The sequence below is a fragment of the Lactuca saligna genome, chromosome 3, assembly GCF_052625555.1.
Source record: "Lactuca saligna cultivar CGN05327 chromosome 3, ASM5262555v1, whole genome shotgun sequence".
NCBI classification, from domain to species: domain Eukaryota; kingdom Viridiplantae; phylum Streptophyta; class Magnoliopsida; order Asterales; family Asteraceae; genus Lactuca; species Lactuca saligna.
Window position 1 is genome coordinate 38,588,509 of NC_136419.1, and position 17,627 is coordinate 38,606,135.

At 36.4% G+C, this 17,627-nt stretch overlaps 1 protein-coding gene and 1 pseudogene across 1 annotated transcript; one reads left to right on the forward strand and one right to left on the reverse strand.

Annotated features, from left to right (window-relative positions):
* The first annotated feature begins 5,752 nt into the window (after positions 1–5,752).
* On the forward strand, positions 5,753–8,444 carry LOC145035621 (G-type lectin S-receptor-like serine/threonine-protein kinase At2g19130). The gene is made up of 2 exons (XM_078984138.1): positions 5,753–6,607; positions 6,698–8,444. Exons 1-2 carry the CDS (start codon positions 5,907–5,909, stop codon positions 8,334–8,336), a joined length of 2,340 nt encoding a protein of 779 aa, XP_078840264.1. The 5' UTR covers positions 5,753–5,906; the 3' UTR covers positions 8,337–8,444.
* Positions 8,445–10,377: 1,933 nt separating this feature from the next.
* LOC145035619 (G-type lectin S-receptor-like serine/threonine-protein kinase At2g19130 pseudogene) lies at positions 10,378–13,014 on the reverse strand (annotated as a pseudogene).
* Between the last annotated feature and the right edge of the window lie 4,613 nt (positions 13,015–17,627).

Consider the following 17,627-nt stretch of genomic DNA (forward strand, 5'->3'; position numbering starts at 1 on the left):
ATACGAGATGAAACAGGCTCGAGACATAGATAGCCTTTATATTGTACGGAATACCCAAGAAAGATACAAGGAAGGCTTCACGGAGACAATTTATGATCTACATAGTTACGTAAATACGGATATACTCGACACCCAAACGGTCGAAAATTATCATAAGATGGATCTGAGTAAACAATGCTTCAAAAGGTGACTAATTTTGCAACACCCGAGTAGGGAGACGATTAATAATATAGACTGCAGTACGAAATGCATGAACCCAACAAGAAGAAGGAACGTGCCCATTGAATAACATAGCAAGTCCGGTTTTAACGATGTGACAGTGCTTTCGTTCCACCCTCCCATTTTGTTGTTGAGTGTACGGGCAAGAAATGCGATGAAATGTGCCATTTTTGTCAAGCAAATTGCAAACATGATGATTTATGAATTCCATGCCCCCATCACTTTGAAAAACCTTGATTTTTGAAGAAAATTGTGTTTGAACAAAATTGATAAAAGCCCCAAAAACCATATGAAAACTTGATTTAAGGATAGAACCACATAAATCTTGAATAATCATCCACAAAGAGAGCATAATAGCGATAACCATCAATAGAACCCACGGGCGAGGGTCCCCATAGATCACAATGAACTAAATCTAACACATGTAAAGTGCGTTTATCGTTAAGTTTAAAAGGTAAGCGATGTGTTTTAGCAAGTTGACAAGGAAAACATACAACAAGTGACGGTAATAAAGATGTCACCGATAAGTATCCCAATTTATTTAATAGAGAAATAGTATCAAAAGAGACATGACCCAAACGGGAATGCCAAAGTTTAAATGATGCCTTCAGTCTTGAACGTGCAACAACTGTAAGTGCTTGAGATTCATGAGAGAGAACATATAGTTCTTGTTCACATCGGCCCTTTGCTAGAACCCGCTTCATTGCTCGATCTTGAATAAAAAAATTGGGTTGGGAAAACAAAACATCCACATTGTTATCAATTGTCAACTTGCTAATGGACAATAAATTCTTGGTAATATTTGGGACTACCAACACATCTCATAGCCGAACATTATTATAAAGGACAGATTGACCAACATGGGAGATGGGAAGAGTATTACCATCTCCAAAAAGAACATTTTCATGACCATCATAGGGAGTAGGTTCTGTAATAGAATTTGTGGAAGCCGTTATATGATTTGTAGCTCCGGAATCAACAAACCAATCTGGAGCATTTGTAGTAGTAGTAACATGACACTGAGCATGGAAAGATTTTTCTAATTCCGTATCTGTACCGGGTTTATGAGTGACATAGGAAGAAAGATGTGGACATGTATTAGCATAGTGACCATCCTTACGACACAACTGGCAATGTGGAGGACGGCAGCCACGACCGTGACCACCCTTATTAAACCGACCACCATGACCACAGTAGGAATTTGGTGGTCTGGTGTCAGCAGTGAATGCAATAGTAGAAGAGGTAGTTCTGTGCAAGGATTGTAAAAATAATTCATGTGCTTCTGCTTGGGCAAGAAGATCTTGAAGTGTAGTAGGAGATCGAGAAGCACAAACAGCAGTAGAAAAAGACTCAATAACAGACCCAAGACCACATAAAAACCAATGAATTTTGTCTGATTCATCATCCGGGTGACCAACAGCAGATAACTGATCACAAATGGATTTAAACTTAAGACCAAAATCAGCAACAATAGACGAACCTTTGGAGTTTTGGCGAAGTTGATCGCGCAAGGCTTGAACACACATAATTGAGGAATTATTGTAAGCACGTTCAAGTGTTGTCCAAATCTGATAGGCAGTAGATAAGCCAACAATTTCTGAGAATGCTTCCTCTATTAGAGAGGCTTGAAGGAGAATAATTGCTCGTTGATCAGCCAATACCCAAGAAGAACAAGCGGATTTGGTACAAATTTGCCATCAACAAGAATTTCAGATGCTGGTTTTAAGAGAGTTCCATCCACATGTCCCATAAGATTTTGATATGTGAGAAGAGGGATCATTTGGTTTTTCTAGAGAAGATAATTAGAGGAGGATAATCGATTGGTGATAAGATGAAGGATGGTGTTCATTGGGAGGGTAGAATCTCGAAAAGAGGAAGCCATAGATGAAGAAGAAAGAGGAGACGGGAAGTAACAGAGGGAAGAAGAAGAGATACGGATGGATTGATTACGGAAGAAAGTGAGCCGACCTAAGCTCTGGTAACATGAGAATATAACTCTCACACCAAATAAGGTGGAGAGACAATAGATTTATACATAAGGAATTTACAAGATACATCCTCAAAGAATTAGAAAACATACAATTACATACACACAAAATACATTTAAGACATTTCAGATTATAAATTAAACACATTTCAAACATTAATTTCAGACATTTCACATGGTTTCTAATGTTTTAATTAATCTTTTATTAATATTGTTGTGTATTTCAAGTGATTGATGAGATATATTTTATTATTTTATTTGTTAAAAATAGTATATAAATTCTAATTATATACATTAAATAAATTAATTGTGTGTAATTAATAACAACGGTAAAACTTGGTGTTTTAAAAAGGGTAAATAAAAAGTAGATAAATTTTAAAGGGCAAAAATTATAACATATGAAGGTTAGAAAATATAAATATATATCATTTGTTGGTTAGAAACATTAGAAATAAGAGTGAGGACCGTTAGATTGTTAAAGCTGGTGGGGCCATTTTAAAAAACAACCTATTTCTACAAAGGTTTTCCAAACAAACCTATTTCTACCATTTGATTTAAATATCATCCTAGTTTTACAAAAAACTCCAACTCTCTGCCTCATCTTGGATACACCAAAATGCAACTTTGCAAATTTTTGTGACTTCTTCAACACAAGCTTCCTTGTTTAACCTTGTATCTAGCAAGCTAAGGATATATATCACCTCCCTCCATAAGAACATTTGCAACCAAACCTAGGAAGAATGTACTCCTTGAATCTTCACAACGTACTACATTTCGCTTTCCTTAGACTAAACTTCAAACCAAATCTTTAAAATAGATATATGGATACCTTTGATGGTCTTCTTGGTGAAATTAATAATGAATCCAACCAGTTCCACTTCTAATTGATCAAGAATTGAAATTTCCCCATTGATGGGAAGATTTCCATTTTGTCACCTTGTCCAAAATCATACGAAATGAAGGACAGACTATACCTAGAGGCTTAAATCTCTCACACTTTCTCCATTGTACTCAATTAGTCCCCTATCTTAGACTATATATATGGAGTTCTTACCCAAATTGAGAATTTCTTATCATTAAAGGTCTCTAATAAAGTTGATTAGTTACATTTCCAACCTCATTATAAAGCCTTGATGACACTATGGTCCTACACTTAAATAGGCTAACTACTTTTATATATGAGCCTCCACTTAGATAAACCCAATATACTATTATGCAAGCCTAAATTGTTGAGCAAATCCAATATAATAATTAGTTCCAATATACTTGATAGACCCATCACACTATATAGGTCCAATACGTAAGATAACTAATGAAAAAAATATTTTTTTACTCATTGAAGTACACTAATTAGTAACATATCTTAATCCTTTTAAAATAAATATAACACTAAAGAATAACAATTATCATAAATAGCCAAACTTTATATCCTTGAATGCTAGAATAACTACATAATTCAAATCTCATTAATCATCGATTTTCAATTTAGCCGACTTCATGTAAATTTTACATCAGAGTGCAACATTCGGTTCATTAACTTTACGTTCTAATAAACTTCATTTGATTCAATCTTAACACATGTTGTTGCTAAATTCATTTATTGAATTTTTTATTTTATAAATCTTCAATAGCGAAATGTTGTCTCTATATGCATCTGCGATGACCTTCTACAACAAAAACAACCTTGTGGTCGCAAAGCGAACCTTCAATGAAGAGGCTTTTAGTGTCAAGTTTGTCTCTTGCAACTAGACCTAATTACTTTTAGACACGACAAGTGACGTCTCTAAAGGTCATATTTCTTGTAATGTTTACATCTTGTGACTTATTTGTAAGGGTATTTCACTAAGTAAATGGTAACCGAGTTTACAATTGTTCTATCAAGGAACTCAATTTTTCATTCAAGTGGTTTAATATTCAAATTTCAGAGTTTGTATTTTATTATACTTTTAATTAATGTTGTCTTTGGTTTGTCACGTCTAACTAATAAGCTAGTTTATTTTTTGATTTTTTAAAATTTTTTTATTTTGGCAAACAAAAAATTAATTGATAAGCTAACTTTTTGAAAAAAACTATCTAGACTACCTTTTCATGAGCTTTTTAAAAATTTCCAAATATACACTTCATTAACTATATAAAACATACTCTTCTAAATGTCCTTTTATATTTTACGGCTAGCTTATTAGCTAATTTTTACAAACATCATTTTTTGTCGGCTAACTTATATAAGCTAACAACTAGGTTATAAGTTAGTAGCTAGCTTTTTAGCCAGTAAACATAGTCTAAATGTTATGGATGTGGTGAATAAGGCAATAATTCAAATTTGGGACCTGAAGTTGGTGCGATGCACTTAGCCCAAATAACCCTTACAAATCTCGTGGGGAACAGGACAAACAAGCGTATTCCCTGATCGATTAAAAGAATTGAAATTAATCTTGGCTCTATGCTCATAAATTTGTGCATTCCTCTAACAATATATAATACATAACAAGTTATATAGCGAATAATTTTTCATTATAACATGCTTTTTATTGTTTCTTCTATGTTATCAGGGACGAAATAATTAGAGGTAGGTAGGAAGTTAATGGTAGAGGGTTGCATGCTAACCCATGTGACAATTAACAGTGACTCATTAATTGTTTATATATTTGCTTTCTCTTGATGGAGAAAGCAAGGATGTCAAGTCCCACCATGTAGAAATTTGGACTTACCATTTATGTCTATAATGGAAAAAAAAGGGGGGGGGGGGGGGGGGGAATCAGTGAGTTGTTAAACACTTTCAGATTAAAGCATTTCGAGGGTACACTCAAAATCTCTAATCAGATGAAACTCACTGTTTTTCTAAAATCGAGAATGAAAAAGATGTTATGAAATCTATATCCAAAATAAACCCGAAATTGATCATATAACAGAAACCAACTTTTTGTCCTAAAACTGCCATATGGTAGTTAGAGGAAAACAACTTCCTATCCAAAAAACGGTCATATTACCCGTCAAAACTAACATAAAACCGGGTCTATAAATGGATCACAAAACTGGGTGTTTTACAAAAATACGACATTTCTGAGACAAAACCGGGTGTTTTACAAAACCAGGTCTACAGAAAGGCTCTGCACCTTGGACCCCGCCAGGGGTTGCCGCCCCTTGGATCCCTCTCCCAGGAGCGCTGCCCCCGGACCCCTGTAGGGGCTTCGCCCCTAAATAGCAGTATACTTTCAACAATGAAAAAATCAAACAAATGTACACTCCGCACCATACTAATTTGTTCGATAATTGTTAAAGTAACAATGATCAACAAATTAACCCCATTATATTTAAATAATATTAGTGATATAAAATCACCAACAACTTGTCAAACATGTGAAATGTATGTGATTGATGCACCATTCCACTATCTAGTTGTGTATTTGGTTCAAGTTATCTAAAAGCTTCAAAGTCTTGCGTAATAGTCTTTTTAACTTTACAGCTTAGAATAAAGGACTTAGAATGAAAGAAGATTTTCATTTTATATAGACTGACTTGTATGGCCATTATTCCAAGCGGGTTTAGCAAGTTAGAGTACTATTTTTACTGACTATCAACCAATCATGCAAGGCCTCTCAGATGTCAGTTCTATAAAACCCAATACTGAACATGTTATAATATAATATTTGTTATCTCTCTTTTTCTCTATCTATCTCCTTGTCCAGATTTTGTACAAGTCATGTGCTTCAAGGAAAGTAACACTTTATTGAGGATTCTTGTCCTCATGTGTTTCTCTCTTACCATAACTATCTCATCTGGAGCCAACACCATATCTGCAAATCAGTCTCTGTTGGGAAACCAAACGATCATATCCGAAAGAGGCGAGTTCGAGCTGGGTTTCTTCAAAGCAGGTAAGTCTTCCAACTATTACATAGGCATCTGGTATAGAAAGGTCGATTCCAATCCTCCCACCATAGTTTGGGTGGCTAACCGAGAAACACCCATCTCTAATATATTCCAATCAGAATTAAAAATCATAAATGGCAACTTAGTGCTCTTGAATGAGTCCAAGTTCCAGATTTGGTCCACAAAAATCACCACCACCACTTTGAATTCTGCAATAGCTGTTATTCTTGATGATGGCAACTTAGTGTTGAGAGACGGCAGTTCAAATTCAATTGAACCTTTTTGGCAAAGTTTTGAGCACCCAACTCATACTTGGTTGCCTGGTGCTAAACTTGCTTATGATAATAGAACCAAAAAAAGCCAGCTTCTTACATCATGGAGAAGCAATGAAGATCCTGCTGTAGGGCTCTTTTCTTTGGAGCTTGACCCGTCTACTACAGAGTACATATGCAAGTGGAATGGCTCCCAGCAATATTGGACGAGTGGGCCTTGGAATGAGAATTGGGGCAGATTTGATAAAGTACCTGAAATGAGGTTGAATTACATTTATAATTTCAGCTATCATACAAATGAGAATGAGAGCTACTTCACTTATTCTGTGTATAATTCTACCATTATATCCAGATTTATAATGGATATTTCTGGCCATGCACAACAACAAACATGGTTGGAAGCTACCAAAGAGTGGAATCTGTTTTGGACTCAACCTAGAACACAGTGTGAGGTGTATGCTTGGTGTGGGGCTTTTGGGATTTGCAGGCAGACTGAATTACCGTTTTGTAATTGTTTGACTGGCTTCAAGCCTAGATCAGAGACTGAATGGAATCAGAGTGATTTCTCTGGTGGGTGTGTGAGAAAAACTGAGTTGCAGTGTGGGAGAAATATGGAAAAGCCTGATTTTCTCATGATTAGTGTCAAGAGTCTGCCTCAAAATAAATTCATGGCAGTTGGAAGTGCCCGAGATTGTCATACCACCTGTTTAAACAATTGCTCCTGTAATGCTTACTCTTTTGTCGATAATAAATGTTCGGTTTGGGATGGAGATCTTTTGAACCTCTCAGAAGACAATGATAATGGGAAACAAGTTTATGTCAAAGTTGCTTATAAAGATCTTCCACATCATAACAAGAGTAATCGGGTCACCATGGGAGCTGTGGTTGGGTCCATTGGAGTTGCAGTTTTTGTCTTGGGTCTATTTTTGCTTTTGGTCTATAGAAAAAAGAGAATATCGGTGGGTAAGACAAGAATGGAGGGATCATTGGTGGCATTTGCATACAGAGATTTAAAAATAGCTACAAAAAATTTCTCGGACAAATTAGGAGGAGGTGGCTTTGGTTCTGTTTTCAAGGGAGTATTGCATGATTCGTCCATTGTAGCAGTGAAAAAGCTTGAAAGCATCAGCCAAGGAGAGAAGCAATTCAGAAGCGAAGTTAGCACAATCGGTACTATACAACATGTTAATCTTGTACGCCTTCGTGGGTTTTGTGCTCAAGGTAACAATAAGCTGTTGGTCTATGATTACATGGCAAACAGTTCTCTGGACACCCATCTTTTCCATGGAAAACAAGTTTTAAACTGGGAAACAAGGTATCAGATTGCACTTGGAATTGCAAGAGGCTTGGTTTATCTACATGAGAAGTGCAGAGATTGTATCATTCACTGTGACATAAAACCAGAAAACATTCTTCTAGATGCCGAATTCTGTCCGAAAATTGCAGATTTTGGTCTGGCAAAGCTTGTTGGTCGAGACTTTAGTAGGGTTTTGACGACTATAAGAGGGACACGAGGATATCTAGCACCAGAATGGTTATCAGGGGTGGCTGTTACAGCCAAAGCAGATGTTTATAGCTATGGAATGATGCTTTTTGAACTAGTTAATGGTAAGCGAAATGCAGAGCAATCTGAAGATTCAAGGAGTCCATTCTTCCCTTGTTTAGTTTCTAACGTTCTGAAGGTGGGAGGTGATATCCTTAGCTTGGTAGATAGCAGGTTAAACAGGGAAGCTAGTGTTGAAGAAGTCTCAAAAATATGCAAAGTTGCATGTTGGTGTATCCAAGATGAGGAAGACAGTAGGCCTTCAATGAGTTTGGTGGAACAGATCCTTGAAGGGGTTATGGATGTGAATATGCCTCCGATCCCTCGATCTGTCACGTTATTTGTTGATAACACCCAGCGTGTTGTTTTCTTCACGGAATCACCCTCAAAGGGGAGTTCAGAGGTATACAACAGTTGTTCCCCCCAGTCGGAGAGCTCCTCTTCTTGAAGATAATTATCTTTATTTAATCTGTTGTATTCAAATAATTAGACATATATTGTATTGTACGTAATAGAATAAAAGAGAAAATGATTTTTTGTTGCAAGTGGATGTGCATCATGACCTTTCAAACATGAGTTGGGTTTGGCAGTGAAGTTCGAATCGACTTGCTAAAAAGTATGGAAGTCATAATCTTGGAGATGAGTGGTTCTTACTTCTTAGTGCGACCCTTCATTCACGTTGCATTTTAGTCAAAGACACTATATGGACTTACTTTTTGTGAGTGGTTTTATTGGACTCATACAGACATCTTCTTGGTAAAATAAAATAAAAAATAATAAAAACAAATTTTCATTTTTATACTTACAAATTTTAAATATTACTTTTATGTTTTTACAAATTCATATCTATTTCTAAACTAATATTATAATTTAACATTGAAAAGCTCACATCTTTTCATCGATCAATCTCTACCTAGCAAACTAACTTTTCCTCGATGAGCTCTTAGCTCATGCGTGACCAACGACCTTACTCACTTTGCCTGTTGATGTAATTGATCACTTTGATCGTGTGGACCACGCTAGTTATTGTGTTCTTTGTTTTTTTTTTTTTTTTTAATATATTCTTTCATTATTACTCTTTGTGAAATAGTTTGACTCATCCTAACTCATTACCTCCCAAGGTTATGTTGAGTGTCAAGTTGCTCATACATTGATTGTCAATAAGGTTTTAAACGAACTGTTCATGAACCGTTTGACAGAAAGTTCGTTTATGTTCGTCTATTTAATAAATGAACGAACATGAAAACAAATTCTCTTTCGTTTAGTTAAACGAACGAACATGAACAGTGGTCTCATTCGTTCAATTATGTTCGTGAACGTTCGTATAAGTTTGTTTATGTTCGTTCATATAAGTTCATTTTATCTTCCTATATGTTTAATTGTGTTTGATTACATTACTATATTATATATTAATTTATGTTCATATATGTTTTTTTTTTATCATGGTTCGTTTATGTTCATTTATCATGTTCACGAACATAAACAAACGAACATGAATAATGTAATTTATTAAACAAACGAACATGAACAAGAAAACTCGTTCGTTTAACCGTTCATGTTTGTTCATTTGTTTGGTTAACTTAAACGAACGAACATGAACAAGCCTCGTTCATGTTCGTTCGGTTCGTTTATAGCTCTAGTTGTCAAAACTAATACTATTGGGAAGAAACTATACTTATTATGTAAGTTGATAACATCATCCGGAGACGATGTACAATCAATTAGACTACTAAAAATGAATTGTGCCCAAATACTTACGTCGAATGGAAGTTGCTCGATCCAAGGAAGGCATTGTATATCCCCGAATGAAATACATCCTAGATTTCTTGAAAGAAATGGGCCTACTCAAGTGTAAACGGACAAAATCTCCTATGATCCAATAGTTATGGTCCGTGATTCATTAGATCCAAGATGACCTAAAACACTACAACCGAACTCAACCACATATTACTACTATTATGGCTTGTTATTATGTTTTGGGCAATCTTGTCACATGGAGGAGCAGGAAACATTCGTTCATGTGATAGGTCATGTGTCAGTGTCGCAGCAATGTGGAATCCGAGTATCGAGCTTTTCCACTAGGAATTTGTGAAGGAATGTGGATATAGAGTTCACTCGAAATGAAGGAAGAATCTATTTTATAGGTAGATAGCTTGCAATTATCATAGAAAAAAAAAAGATTGTTCACCAAAACCGTACAAAGCACATGGAGATTGATTGACACCTTATTTCTAAAAAAGTTAACTATGGAATTGTTCGGCTAAGATATGCTCTTTCTAATCTCCAAATTGTTGAAATTCTAATTAACCAAAGGTTTGCCTACAGCTAACTTGAATAACTCATTTTCAAGCTTGGTTCAATGCATATAGAATACCATGTTTTGGCTCTGAAAAATGATCCATGATATTCCAAACTACATCTTATCTCATACACACGTTAACGTTAACGTTATAAACATGATCAACTAAGCTATATTAGAATGATTATGTAAAATGAAATGAAACTTTTATTCTAGAGTGATCGGCTCTATGAACCATTTATTCGCAACAAAACAAGTCAATGACTCGTTTATTTTTATCATGATATAATTTCTAATCACTAATCGTGAACATAATAGAGAAGATAAAGATAATTACAATTCAAGAAGATGAGCCCTTTGACTGGGAGCCACCACCAGTGGAATTGCTGTGTACTAGTGAGCACTCAATTGAGCATGAATCAGTGAAGAAAACAGGATCCAGCATGTTCTCAACATATAAAGTGACAATTTGGGGGATCGGAGGCATGCTCACATCCGAAACCCCTTCAAGAATCCGTTCCACCAGACTCATGGCAGGCCTACTCTCTGCCTCATCTTGGATACACCAACATGCAACTTTGCAAAATTTTGCGACTTCTTCAACACAAGCCTCCTTGTTTAACCTTGTATCTAACAGGCTAAGGACATCACCTCCCTCCTTAAGAACATTTGCAACCAAACCTGGGAAGAATGTACTCCTTGAATCTTCACAACGTACTACATTTCGCTTTCCATAGACTAATTCAAAAAGAATCATTCCATAGCTATAAACATCTGCTTTGGCTGTGACAGCCACCCCCGATATCCATTCTGGTGCTAGATACCCAGGTGTCCCTCTTGTAGTCGTCAAAACCCTACTAAAGTCTCGACCAACAAGCTTTGCCAGACCAAAATCTGCAATTTTTGGACAGAATCCGGCATCTAAAAGAATGTTTTCTGGCTTTATGTCACAGTGAATGATACAGTCCCTACACTTCTCATGTAGATAAACCAATCCTCTTGCAATTCCAAGTGCAATCTGATACCTTGTTTCCCAGGTTAGAACTTGGTTTCCATGGAAAAGATGGGTGTCCAGAGAACCGTTTGCCATGTAATCATATACCAATAATTTATTGTTACCTTGAGCACAGAACCCACGAAGGCGTACAAGATTAATGTGTTGGATGGTTCCGATGGTGCTGACTTCACTCCTGAACTGCTTCTCTCCTTGGCTGATGCTTTCAAGCTTTTTCACTGCTATAATAGACGAATCATGTAAGACACCCTTGAAAACCGAGCCAAAACCACCTCCTCCCAGTTTCTTAGAGAAATTTTTGGTGGCTATTTGTAAATCTTTATAAACAAAAGCCACCAATGATCCCTCCATTTTTGTCTTTCCAACACGTATACTCTTTCTTCTATAGATTAAAATCAAACTTAGACCCAAGACGAGAAGTGCACCTCCCACAGACCCAACAACAGCACCCACGGTGACCCAATTAATCTTTTTATGATGTGGAAGATCTTTAGAAGCGACTTTGACAAAGATTGTTTTCCCACTATCATTATCATTGTCTTCAGAGAGGTTCAAGAGATCTCCATCCCAAACCAAACACTGATTATCGACAAAAGAGTAAGCATTACATGAGCAACTGTTCAAACAGGTGGTACGACATTCTCCAGCACTCCCAAATGCCACAGAGTTATTTGGTGGTAGACTCTTGACACTAATCATGAGAAAATCAGGCTTTTCCACGTTTCTCCCACACTGCAAATTGGTTTTTCTCACACATCCACTGGAGAAATCACTCTGATTCCATTCACTCTCTGATCTAGGCTTGAAGCCAGTCAAGCAATTACAGAAAGATGGTCCAGACTGCCTGCAAGTCCCAAAAGACCCACACAAAGCATAAACATCACACTGTGTTGTAGGTTCAAACCAAACTAAAATCCACTCTTTGGCATTATCCAACCATGCCAGTTGCTGAACTTGACCAGAAACATCCATTATAAATATAGAAATAATGGAAGGATTATACACAGAATAAGTGAAGTAACTCTCGTTCTCATTTGTATTGTAGCTGTAATTAAATATGTTATCCAACCTCATTTCAGGTACTAAGTCAAACGAATTCCCATTCCAAGCCCCACTCCTCCAGTATTGCTGAGACCCATTCCACTTGCTTACATACTCTTTACTTGATGGATAAAGCTCCAAAGAGAAGAGTCCTACACCAGGATCTTCTTTGCTTCTCCATGATGTAAGAACCTGGCTCGTTTTCTTTCTATTATTATAACCAAGTTTAGCACCAGGCAACCAAGTATGAGTTGGGTGGTCAAAACTTTCCCAAAAAGGTTCAACTGAATTTGAGCTGTCAATCAAAACTAAGTTACCATCATCACGAATAAGTGCTGTTGAAGAATTCAGAGTGGTGGTGACATTTGTGGACCAAATCTGGGACTTGGACTCATTCAAGAGCACCAAATTACCATCAATGATTTTTAATTCTGAACGGAATCTATCAGAGATTGGTGTTTCTCTGTTTGCCACCCAAACTATGGTAGGAGGATTGGAGGAGACCTTTTCATACCAGATGCCTATGTAATACTTGGAAGAGTTACCTGCTTTGAAGAAACCAAGCTCAAACTGCCCACCTTGGGATATGATTGTGTTGTCTCCGGAGAGAGACTGGTTTGCAGATATAATGTTTGCTCCAGATGAAAGATGTATGGTTAGAGAAAACAACAGGAGAAGCAAAAACCTCACTAAACTATTACGTTTTGTGAAGAACATGATTTGTACAAAAAATCTAGACAAATAGATAGATTGAGAGAAAGAGAGATGACAGATATCACATTATATACAGAAACATATTATGAGTGAAATTGTTCACACCTCAGAGAAATTATATAACATTGCCATGAAAGACTTTTGAAGCATTCAAATAACTTGAAAAAAATATACACAAATTGTGAGTGAAATTGTTCATCAATAACAAATATTTAATAGGTTATACAATTCTAATTAAGTCCTTTCTCCATAAGTTCTGAAGTGAAAAAAACATTGTCATAAAAGCCTTTTGAAGCGTTCAAATGACTTGAAAATATACACAAATTGACAGTGAAATTGTTCGTCAATCACACGTATTTCATAGGTTTTACAATTCTAAGTCCTTCATCCATAAGTTCTCAAGTGAAAAGGACATTGTCATAAAAGCCTTTTATAACGTTCAAATGACTTTAAAATATACACAAATTGACACTGAAATGGTTCATCAATCACCAATATTTCATAGGTTTATAATTCAAATTCCCTTCTTTATAAGTTGTAAGGTGACAGGAGCATTGTCATAGAAGACTTTTGAAGCTTTCAAATGACTTGAAATATATAATTGACAGTGAAATGGTTCATAATCACCATTCACCAATATTTCATAGGTTTTACAATTCTATGTCCTTTCTCCACAAGTTGTGGAGTGAAAGAAAAAAAAAGCTTTCAAATGACTTAAAAAATACGCACAAATTAACAGTGATATGATTCATCAATCACCAATATTTCATAGGTTTTACAATTCTATGTACTTTCCCCATAACGTGTGGAGTGATAAGAGCATTGTCATAAAAGACTTTTGAAGCATTCAAATGAATTGAAAAATATACACAAATTGACAGTGAAGTGTTGACCAATCACCAATATATCGTAGGTTCTAAAATTCTAAGTCCTTTCTCCATAACTTGTGGAGTGAAAAGCATTGTCATAAAATGCTTTTGAAGCGTTCAAATAACTTGAAAAATATGCATAAATTGATAGTGAAATGGTGAATCACCTTTATTTCAAAGGTTTACATTAAAAGATGGAACAACCACAAAATTAACAACGTTAAGGAAATATAATAAAAATCCAAATATTTTGGTTTTATTGACAAGAAAAAATCAAAATTTTTTTGTGATATTGGAACCGACTATTACTTTTAATTGGATTTAATTTTTCGACATACAATGTTTCGATGGCTAAACTGTAAACAAGATATACGAGTAATTTTTTTTTTATCAATAAGACAAAACATAGGTAGTTTTTTTTTAATGCATAATAGTTTTTAAACTCAAGTATTATGTATTTATTCTAAAAGTTTAGGTCATTTTTAGTGGCTAAATTTTTTTAGATGTTTAATTTTAATCATTATACTATGTTTAAGCTATTAATAGTCCCTGGATTTATTTAATGTAAAGTCCCAAAAATACTATGTAAAAAATTTATTTTTAAAACTATCAAAACTATCATTCATTCATTCCAAAATCCGTCAAAATGTGATAATATATAAAATAGCAATTAGAGTACAAATCATATGATAAAATGCAAAATATTGGTGGATATGGTGTTATCATGTCAGACCCTTCCCTTTTGAGCCAAACCATAAACATAATACTGACAGCATAAAGTTTATTGAGTTTCCCCAAAATACCCCTTAGAAACATACATAACAGCCGTAAACTAAACTGGGTTTATTTCACCCCCTAAGTCTATTTCAACTCCTTCGGTATCTTTCAACTGATATTGGATCTATTTTACCCCCAAAGTCTATCTCAACTTTATATCTCGGTCTAGTGGTACGGGTAGTCTCAGCGATGTTTTGGTAACCATTATATCCTGGTCTAGTGAGGGATTATCGTGAATCAGGAGGTTTTGGGTGAAATGCAAGTGCAAATCCGTGGATCTCGGGTTATGAGTTAAGTATCATGTTGGTTTTTAGGTGAGGTCTCGAGTTGGGAATCACGAGTGATTATGTACAATATTTTCTTTTAAATGTGATAAGAATTGGGGTATTCTTTTCGAGGGCATCCGTCGAATGTTTCAGAGGTAAGGAATGGATTCAGTTTTGATGTTAGATCAAGCCCTTGAGATTGTGTCTGGAATTGGTTCTATCTGTAAAGGGCGTCAAGATAAGTAAAGGCGGTATTATTGATTGGAACTCGTGTGTGGAGTCTCTTGTCATCCGAAGAATATGTTAGGTCACTTATAGTTTGGGTATGATAATCTCAGAGTAATGGTTTGACCATATTGTGCATCTCTTATCTGAGTCTAACCGTTGCAGGGATAAGTCTTCTACTCGAAGGATTATTTGCGTCTTCTGTCAAGTATAAGTGTTCCGCAACAATAAATTGTATATGATTCTATTTCTAGTGGGAACCTCAAGTTATTAGAAGTTGAGTAGTCAGTTGGGAGATAAGTAGAATGGATTTAGCAATGGTTCAATATGGGCGATCTATCAGGGAGTGAGACCATCTCGAGACTTCAGATTTTAGGTTGAGTAGACGTGGTTATTTTGCAAGGGATTATTTTTAGGTGGAGAAAGGATTCATTCATCTTCGGGTTGGAGAGCCATGCTAGGGTTGGTTTTGGTTGCCTTAGGAAGGTTGTGGTATGCTCGGGGTTGTCGCAATGTTGCTTAGGTTCTCTGGCGTGTCGTGGATGGTAAAGAATGATTTCGAGGATGAAATCTAATTTAAATGGAGTAGATTTGTAACGCCCTGTTTCGAATCGTTTCCCAATTTGGGCTAGTCATCAAGAAGTGGGTATCAGTAGACTTAGGATCCTTGAAGAATTGAGATTTGGACTCATTTGGAGGTGGATGATGTAATTTGGATGATTCGGGTGTTCGGTTTGTGTTTTGGAGCCAAAGGGCATTTTGGTAATATGATAGCTTGGGCTTTTATGGAAATTAGATGTTTTTTCGGGAAATTGTAAGTCATGTATGATTTGATTAAAGAGTAGATCTTCTTGTTACCTTTTCATAAATGTAAGGATCGTTGGAATCGGATTTATATCGAATAAGTTATGGCCTTCAGAGTGCTTTATGGTTTAAGGAGAAACCATAATACCCGGGGCGTACCTAAGGAGTATGCAGTGCGTACTGGTGCGAATAGTAGTATGTAAGGCGTAATGTGGTGTATGCTTAGCGTACTGCGAAGGAAGGATCAGGAGTGTCAGGCCTCATATGTTGGGCGTACGAGGAGTATGCGGGGCATACGAGGTGTATATGAAAACCCTAATTTATGATATTGTACCCTATATAAGCACTCTAAGTCTTTAGGGTTGGTCTCTTCACCAGCCTCCAAGTCCCCAAAACCCTACAAATCGTCCCTTAGCCTCCATGGTGGTGTTTTTGAGCTCATTGTGTGCATCTTGGTGTGTTTTGGTTCATATTCAAGAAGATGGAGTTTGGTGCAAGGTTGTGGATCAAGAAAGGTCTTGTGGATCATGATTCTCTACTTTATTTCTAGGTTGTTTGAGGTAAAAAGCTATAAACATGTTAATTAATCGCTTACTTCTATTATATATAAGTTTTGGTTCCTTTTTTGGCCCCAAGAATGAGATCTAGTGGTTTTATGCCACTCCAGGAGCTACAAGTTGCCAGGTTTGGTGTTTCCGGGGTTCTAGATTTATAAAGTTGTGTCCTTTAGGGTTTAACATCCCCCACCATTTAATGAAATTGAAGTGTTATATCTTGAAGTTGGCTCCTTTTGGGGCATGCAAAGTCACCAAGTTCGTGACTTTATGGTTATATACGTTTATTAAGAAGTAGATCTATGGTTTGGACTTATGGACTTAAGCATTAAGATCTTAATGAAGAGTTTGGCTTAATGGAGGAGTACATTGGGCATACAATTCTATACGCACAACATACAAGCCCAATAGCGTGTACGCTTAGCGTATAGCTGAGTACGCCCCGCGTACTCAGTTCGGTGGGATTTTGCATATTGGGCTTCAAGTTTGCGCTTTCTTTTGGGCTTAGGGTGTAACGCCCCGATTCTTAGGTATAGGTTTAAATGAAAGTTATTTGGTTTTGAGACTTACTCGATGATTTTGTTTCCTTACTCGTCGAGTAGCAGCCAGGTGGGATCGTGTATTTAGTGGCCTACTCGCCGAGTCCATAAAGGGACTCGACGAGTAGGAGCTGGCAGATGAAACCCTAAATCCCGGGGTTTTGCACCCTATTTAAGGAAGCATAAGCCTCCTTTGGCCTCTTTGCAGTCCATTAAGAGCTTAGAAAACCCTAACTCATTGGTGTTTCATCCTTATATGTCTAAAGCTTTGGAGAGGAGATCTTTTGTGAAGAAGACCTTAGAGGACAAAAGGCTAGGGCAAGGAGGTGTGGGAAATCCGGAATCTACCTCAGATAGCATCATTTGGAGGTATCAAATCGTCACCTTTACTTAATTCTTCTTCTAGACCTCTTTTGGTTGAGATCTATGATTTTTTATGGTTTGGTTGAGATGATAATATGGGACCCTTCTTGGGTTCTAGAGTCATAAAGCCCCGAATGTGGTCAAGTATGAAGCCTCTTTGAAGTATGAAACCCCATTGTGAGCTTGGATTTGAAATTTGGAGCCTTTGTAGCTGTGCATGCACATAAAGTTTGCAACTTTACGTGAAAAGCATGCTTTAGCAGCTTGGATCTG

Bases quoted from the DNA above. Each gene is read 5' to 3' on its own strand.
- LOC145035621 (XM_078984138.1), top strand. From the start codon at position 5,907: ATGTGCTTCAAGGAAAGTAACACTTTATTGAGGATTCTTGTCCTCATG. The intron at 6,608-6,697 runs GTTGAATTACAT...CATTATATCCAG, and splicing joins GATAAAGTACCTGAAATGAG to ATTTATAATGGATATTTCTG.